The sequence below is a fragment of the Rhizophagus irregularis genome, chromosome 12 (assembly GCF_026210795.1).
Source record: "Rhizophagus irregularis chromosome 12, complete sequence".
Classification (NCBI taxonomy): domain Eukaryota; kingdom Fungi; phylum Glomeromycota; class Glomeromycetes; order Glomerales; family Glomeraceae; genus Rhizophagus; species Rhizophagus irregularis.
This window is the reverse complement of record NC_089440.1, coordinates 2,368,994-2,377,241: the sequence shown is the minus strand read 5'-3', so window position 1 is coordinate 2,377,241 and position 8,248 is coordinate 2,368,994. Positions and strand designations below refer to the sequence as shown.

The 8,248-nt window shown below is 27.9% G+C and overlaps 2 protein-coding genes across 2 annotated transcripts; one reads left to right on the top strand and one right to left on the bottom strand.

The window, feature by feature from the left end:
* Nucleotides 1-933: 933 nt before the first annotated feature.
* On the bottom strand, nucleotides 934-1,437 carry OCT59_004055 (uncharacterized protein; the record flags this gene model as incomplete). The annotated part of the gene is made up of 3 exons (XM_066148028.1): nucleotides 934-1,025; nucleotides 1,115-1,164; nucleotides 1,238-1,437. 3 exons carry the CDS (start codon nucleotides 1,435-1,437, stop codon nucleotides 934-936), a joined length of 342 nt encoding a protein of 113 aa, XP_065996667.1.
* A 219-nt stretch (nucleotides 1,438-1,656) lies between these two features.
* OCT59_004054 (uncharacterized protein) lies at nucleotides 1,657-2,933 on the top strand (the record flags this gene model as incomplete). Its single annotated transcript, XM_066148027.1, has 9 exons — nucleotides 1,657-1,666; nucleotides 2,044-2,075; nucleotides 2,244-2,264; nucleotides 2,337-2,368; nucleotides 2,450-2,473; nucleotides 2,559-2,582; nucleotides 2,670-2,693; nucleotides 2,808-2,831; nucleotides 2,912-2,933. 9 exons carry the CDS (start codon nucleotides 1,657-1,659, stop codon nucleotides 2,931-2,933), a joined length of 213 nt encoding a protein of 70 aa, XP_065996666.1.
* Nucleotides 2,934-8,248: the final 5,315 nt, after the last annotated feature.

Below are 8,248 nucleotides of genomic sequence, written 5' to 3'. Positions count from 1 at the left end.
TAAGAAATAGAGGAGGGGGTTTCTTTTTAATATTAAAGAAACGTACTAACATTTCTTTCTTTTTTTACTGATACTATATATATATATAAATGTTAATTCTTATAAGTACATTGCTTAAAAAAAAACGTTACATTAATATTGAATACACCAATTTCTTATGTGACATGGCCAAAGATCGTGTTTTAGTAGGTTTTATATATAAAAGTTCCTTTAAAAATAAAATATATATTGTGATTACAAAATAATTCCTAATATATGGAATTTTTATAAAACTTTATTATTTTTTTTTTTAAAAAAAAATTATATTAAAAATTATTCATACGATAAAAAAAAAATATAAAAAAAACATTATTGAATATTATAATATATTACGAAAAGAACATCTGACCACAATCAGAATGCTGTTCGACCCCAATCGAACTAAGTCCAATTACAATTGGACTAAAAAAAAAAAAATTTACATCTGACCACAATCAGAATACTGTTCGACCCCAATCGAACTAAGTCCAATCACAATTGAATTTAAAGAAAAAAAAATTTTTGCTGACCCAAAAAAAAAAGAAATTGGCTGCCCCACTTAAACATAAAAAAAAATTCAGCCGATCTGATCTGAAAAAAGTTAAATAATTAGATTCAAAAAATTAGTAATAATAATTTTAAAATTTTACTTACAAAAATTATAAAAAAAAAGCTCTAGCGCTAAGGCTCTTTCTGTCTATTAGATTTACAATCCTTTGCTTGGTGCCTGGTACTTTTCCAACACTTTATACAACTTCTCCTATATTTTGGAGGTATTTGGTGGCAATTTACTAGCCAATGTGAGCCATAGCAATATAAACAAAAAATTTTTGATGAATCACCTGTTTTTGTAATTTTAAAAATTTTTATATAATAAGTCATTAGATAATTTATAAACTTTAATTTCGTATTAAATTAATAAATACTAGACTGGTGTAACGGTTGTAGTGGTTGTTGTTGTAATTGTTGTGGTTGTTGGTATGGTTGGTGCTTGGCAGCCGTTGTTACTAATAATAAATATAATGGAAATTTTTATATTAATAACTAAATTGATAGGACATTTTTTCTCAAAAGTGAATTGTTAAAAATTTCTTACTAATATTGCTAATATGAGATAACGAAGAAATATATTTATCTGTTTCATAACTAAAAAATATATTTAAAATTATATTTAGGAATTTCTTTTTATTTATATTTTTATATTAATTATTTTACTTACGAATCATTCTTTTTAAGTGCGTCAACAGTAAGTTTATAAATTTCCTTTATTCCATCTTTATAAACTTGACTTGCGATCTTTTGAGCTTCTAACAACAATATCTTATTTTTATCAGTTTTTTCAATTTTTTCATCTTCGTGATGAAACGTCTTACTTTTTTCGGGTTTTTCAATATTAGATTCATGGTTTTTTTTGTACATTTTAATAGAAATAAAAAAATGTAGGAAAAAAAATAAAAAACGCGTACATTTTATCTTTTTAAAAAAAACCCTTATGAAAAAAAAAAAAAAATTGATGTTAAAATGTTAAATTGGGAAATAAACCATTATTTTATAATATTTTTTAGAAAATCATGACGTTATAATTGATAATCTAAAGATTAAGAGCATGATAAACTTAGCTATATAAATCAATAAATAATGCTTTCCAGTAACCAAAAATGAATATCAGACAGTACCACATGAAAATACAGTATCTATATATAATCTTGCGCATTAGAAATCAAATCGGATATCTAATATGTTGTTAATATGCATATATATATGTTGTGCCTCAGATCGATTCTTGCCTCAGATCGCAACTCACGCACCTCAGATTGAAATCGTCATGTGAGGTGCGTGATGTGGATCATTGATAATCTGAGGTGCCTCAGTTTTAATCTGAGGCAAATAAAAAATTTTTTTTTAAAAAAAATATCGATCGTTTTCTACTATTTTTTACTATTTTATTAATCTGAAATAGTGTTAGTTTAACTCATTAGTAACTACACTAAAAATTACTTTAATTATTATAAAGTTTTTAATAAGAACGGTTCTTTACGGCTAATTGGCTCTTTGAGGTAAGTTCGGAAGCTTTTATTTTATTTTTTTTTTGTTTTTTTCTTTTTCGGAACGGTACTAACCATTCCTACCTTTTCTTTTTTTTGTTAAACATTTTAAGTAGGTTTTTTTTGTTTTTTTCTTTTTAGGAGCCGTATTTAACCCATTTCTTTTTCTTTTTTTAATAGGAACGGTTAAAATGTTTTAAGGTAGAATTCAATTTTTATTTTATTTTTTCTTTTTTGAACGGTACTAACCGTTTTTTTTTCTTTTTTTTTTAGCATTTCGGCCTGGGCTCTCTCCCGGTAAATAGGTATGCTATAATGTTTACTATAGTGTTAGTTTCTTTCTCCTAGAACGGTACTGACCGTTCTTTTTTCTTTTTTTTTTTTAGCAGTTCAGCCTGGACTTTCTCCCGGTAAATATTTGGTGCTATGGTGTCTATGGTGTTAGTTTCCTTCTCCTAGAACAGTACTGACCGTTCTTTTTTCTTTTTTTTTTAGCATTTCGGTCTGGTCTCTCTCCCGGTAAATATTTGGTGCTATGGTGTCTATGGTGTTAGTTTCTTTCTCCTAGAACGGTACTGACCGTTCTTTTTTTCTTTTTTTTTTTAGCATTTCGGTCTGGACTTTCTCCCGGTAAATATTTGGTGCTATGGTATCTGCGGTGTTATTTTCTTTCTCATATGTTTAAATAATCGGCGTATTTGTAAAGTAGAACGGTACTGACCATTCTTTTGTCTTTTTTTTTAGCATTTCGATTTGGACTCTCTCCCGGTAAATAGGTGGTGTTATGGTATCTATAATGTTGGTGTTTTCTTCTAGATATTAGCCATTCTCTTTTCTTTTTTTAATAGGAATAGATTAATGGTTTTTTGAGAATAGGTAAATAAGATTTTGAGTAAGAAAACATGGATGTTAGAGAAATGAAAATTTATAATAAGAGGAACGAAAAAAAATTTAATGTAAAATCTGATATTGAATAATATAAAAATTGTGTAATAAATAAAATCAACTTAAAAATTGAGATTATTGTCAGGTGATATGTGTGATGCAAATCATTGATAATCTTTACAAAGACACGACATTTTTTTATTACAGTTTTTTTTTATGGAAAACACGTTTTATCGCGTTAACAGATTGAAAACACATGTTTTATCTCGTTACAGTCTGAAGACACATGCTTTATATCGTTACAGCTTGAAAACACATGTTTGTAGCTATATGTTTTGTCATGGAATATACGTTTATCAGCAGAGATACATTTAATGGAATTATTGAACGTTACATTGGCAACCTCCCTACGTCAAAGCAAGAAAAAGCTTTGATAAATCTTAATTTTTTAAATAAAATTAAAGAAGTATTGTTAGACCCTAAAAATAATACTATTTCTAATAAAAATACACGTAGTTGGATTAAGAAAAAGTTTAAGCTTGAGGAAATAACACCTGGTAACTATAGGGTAATTGTTGCAGCAAACAACAACCCAGTGTTGGCTGTAGAAAATATGTACGAAGTTTTATGTCGAACTCATGCAGAAATTACACAGCATGGTGGGCAAAGACAGACATGGAAGTCTATTATAGAAAGGTGGGTTTGGATTAAACAAGATATTGTAGAACAATTTGTTAATAATTGTACAATATGTGCAGTACGAAAACCATCATTTCACCCTTTAGCAGCAAAGCCTATCATTGCAAGGAATTTTCTATCTCGTGTGCAAGTAAATATTTAATTTATTTTATATTCTTTTTTTTATTATTATTATATTTAATTTATTTTTTATTTTTTTTTAGATGGATCTTATTGATTTATCATTTGACGCAGATGGCGAATATAAATATATTTGCCATGTAAGAGATCACTTTACAAGATTCTCTTGGGCCAGAGCTCTTACTTCAAAAAGAGCTATTGAAGTAGCAGCATATCTTTTTGAACTTTTCCATTTTTTAGGCTCTCCTCCAACTATTTTACAGTCTGACAATGGGAAAGAGTTTTGTGCGGGAGTAATAAAGGAATTAATTGAAATGTGGCCTACAGTAATGATTATAAATGGTCGTCCACGACATCCGCAGTCTCAGGGCCTAGTTGAACGTGCTAATGGAATTTTACAACAAAAGCTTGGTAAGTGGCGAGAGAATACTGGCCGAACTGATTGGTCTTTTGGTCTTAAATTTGTTATTTCAGCTATGAACAATTCATGGTGTCGGTCCCATAAAAAAACACCATATGAACTCGTATATGGTGATAAACCACGTGGAAATTGTACTTTAATTGATGAATTATTTGCAAAAAATATCTATAATGAAGAGGATATACCTGATACTATACAAATATATGATAGTATTGAAGATTTGGATAGTGATATAATAGATGATTTGCAAGGTAAGGTTTTTAATACTAAAAAAATTATTAATTTCAATAATATTTATTAAATTTAATAAAATGTTTTTTTTAATCTAATTGCCAAATTTTATTATTTATCATACTAATACAATTAGAATCAAATATTCCAGTTCAACAATTAGATATTGAAAGAGCAGTGGTCCAAGATCAAGATAATGAAAATAATAGACATATAGTACTTATTGATCCAGTCCTTTTAGATATTACAAATAATACACAGCACGAAGTATTAAGAAATATGGCTCGTCAAGACCTTCAAGATTATACAAATAAGATGGCCAATCAAATGAGCAAGGGAAGAAAAAGAATTAAAGAATATCAGATTGGTGATCTGGTAAGGGTTGCTGTTCCTAAAATTGATAGATTTAGTGTTGATCGACCCACTTTGCCATGTAAAATTATGGAAAAAACTGAAAATAATAAATATAGTTTGGGATCAAAATTTGGAATAATTGGAGTGTATTATTCTGCTAGTGAATTAGAACCACTTGGAACAGAAACTTTTCCTGAATTAGAAGTCATTCCCTTAAACAAAATATCAATTAGAGAGGCTGCACGTCTTCAGAGTGCGGGTTTAGTATCAGGGGGTATATGTAATTGTAAAGGTGAATGCAATAGTAATAAATGTCGCTGTAAGAAGGCAGGTGGAGACTGTAGCAGTAGATGCCATAGTGGACGTTCATGTCAAAATAAATGATGCGGCATTTGTTATATGTAAAAATATATTAATTAGTCAAAAAAATGCATTATTACTGATGTCTTATATGAAAAAATAATAAAGAATTTGAATTTAAGTAATTTCATGTATGCTTAAATCATTGATTTTATTTGTTAATAGATTATACACAATTTTATATTATTCAATATCAGATTTTACATTAAATTTTTTTTCGTTCCTCTTATTATAAATTTTCATTTCTCTAACATCCATGTTTTCTTACTCAAAATCTTATTTACCTATTCTCAAAAAACCATTAATCTATTCCTATTAAAAAAAGAAAAGAGAATGGCTAATATCTAGAAGAAAACACCAACATTATAGATACCATAGCACCAAATATTTACCGGGAGAGAGACCAGACCGAAATGCTAAAAAAAAAAGAAAAAAGAACGGTCAGTACCGTTCTAGGAGAAGGAAACTAACACCATAGACACCATAGCACCAAATATTTACCGGGAGAAAGTCCAGGCTGAACTGCTAAAAAAAAAAAAGAAAAAAGAACGGTCAGTACCGTTCTAGGAGAAAGAAACTAACACTATAGTAAACATTATAGCATACCTATTTACCGGGAGAGAGCCCAGGCCGAAATGCTAAAAAAAAAGAAAAAAAAACGGTTAGTACCGTTCAAAAAAGAAAAAATAAAATAAAAATTGAATTCTACCTTAAAACATTTTAACCGTTCCTATTAAAAAAAGAAAAAGAAATGGGTTAAATACGGCTCCTAAAAAGAAAAAAAACAAAAAAAACCTACTTAAAATGTTTAACAAAAAAAAGAAAAGGTAGGAATGGTTAGTACCGTTCCGAAAAAGAAAAAAACAAAAAAAAATAAAATAAAAGCTTCCGAACTTACCTCAAAGAGCCAATTAGCCGTAAAGAACCGTTCTTATTAAAAACTTTATAATAATTAAAGTAATTTTTAGTGTAGTTACTAATGAGTTAAACTAACACTATTTCAGATTAATAAAATAGTAAAAAATAGTAGAAAACGATCGATATTTTTTTTAAAAAAAAATTTTTTATTTGCCTCAGATTAAAACCGAGGCACCTCAGATTATCAATGATCCACATCACGCACCTCACATGACGATTTCAATCTGAGGTGCGTGAGTTGCGATCTGAGGCAAGAATCGATCTGAGGCACAACATATATACCCGATATGTATCTAATTGATTACCAGGTGTCCGATATCTAAATTATTAGTTACCAATATGTTATATAATACCCGATATGTGTATGATTTTTTAATTTAAATAATATTTTGAAATTACATGTTTGTTAATTAAAATTTTGTTCCAATTAATCTATTTCGATATTTTTTATAAGCTTATAATAAATAAAATATAACAAAATACATTGTTTTGCTAAATGTTAGCTTTTATGCAGATCAAATCAGATTAGATCTGTTCGATCTAAAGTTTAATCATTCAATTTATTATATAATCCAATAAAGTAAACTTATTTAAGACTAGATTATAACAAGTATTACATAAAAAAAAGAATTATTTTGATTTATGTTTCTTATTTTTTTTTTGATTTGACCTTTTTTTTGGTTTTTTTTTTCTTTTTTTTACTAGAATTTGTTCTGTTTTGAATTTCTTCTTCATTATTATTTTCATCTTCAATATCATTATCACTATTATCCCTGATCATCAGTATTATAGTCATATACTGGAATATTGACATTTGAATAGTTAAATTGTTCAAGTGCATCCTGATTAAGGCACCAACTTGGTACACCTATGGGTGGCACGTTAAATGTATTGTATCTTGATTGACTTGATTGAGCTCTTTTACGTTTTAAAGTTAATGGTTTCTTTTTTAATAATTTGACTGTTGGATCAATTCGGTCGTGTAATAATCTCAAAAGCTTAAATAAATAAATTATTATTAATATTTTTAATAAATAAAACAAATAAAATAAAAATTATACATACTGCAGGAGAACGCCACCATTTATTATGAATGTATATTGATGATGACTTTTGTTTTATAGCTTCCTCAATAATTTCATCATCTTCAACTACTGCAGATTGCGTAATGGGCCATTCTTCCTCAGGATCAGTTTATTCTCACTCTTCTGAGTGGTAACCTGAATCCTTAAGAATCTTTACTAGATCCTCCTCCGGATATCTGAGAATATATTTATTTTTATTCTCTATTAAGTAATTTGTTGCGTGCGCCCTTCTTTTCTTCTTCTAATAATGTAATTATAAAATGCAGTAAAGTTAACTAAAATTCTATTTCATATTAATTAAATATTTACTTACCTCTTGCATTCTTGAATTTTTACTTGATCTTCTCTTGTTTTGTTTAACTCTTTCATCTCCTTGATTTTTGATATTACTTGTACGATGTCTAGAACGCCACCGTCCATACAACATTTTTAATAATTTTCTATTCGTAATGCTGTATTTTTTATTTACAATCTTATATAGAGGTGGCAGTAGCTTCATAACCATATTCTCCTTTTGTTCGACCCAAGTTAGTTTTTCGTCTATTTTATAGATATCTTTTAGTTCTGAGTCGACCCATATAAACACTTCTTGCTATAAAATAATAAGCAAACATAAATAAAATAAAAAAAACCAGAAATAATAAATAAATTATAATAAATAATACTTGCTTTAATCATTTTATATGATGATGAAGATGAAGATAAAGAGGAAGAGGAAGAGGAAGTGGAAGAAGAAGAAGAATTAGATTATCGATCACTATCCATTATTACTTATATATTTTAGTTGAAATATAAAATTTTGATTGAAAAGAGGAGAAAAGGGTTTGTGTAAATTTATATTGATTTCAGAATCATAAAGACACGAAAAATATGAATACGCAAATGTTATGATAGGATGTGTGAATAAGAATTAAACGCGAACTGATTCTAATCTAAAAAAAGAATTAAACGTGAACTAATTCTAATCTAAAAAAGAATTAAACGCGAACTGATTCTAATCTAAAAAAAGAATTAAACGCGAACTAATTCAAATCTAAAAAAGAATTAAACGCGAATCTGATTTTGAAAGAAAAACGTGACCCTAAAAGAATTGAATGTGTAACTGGATTTCA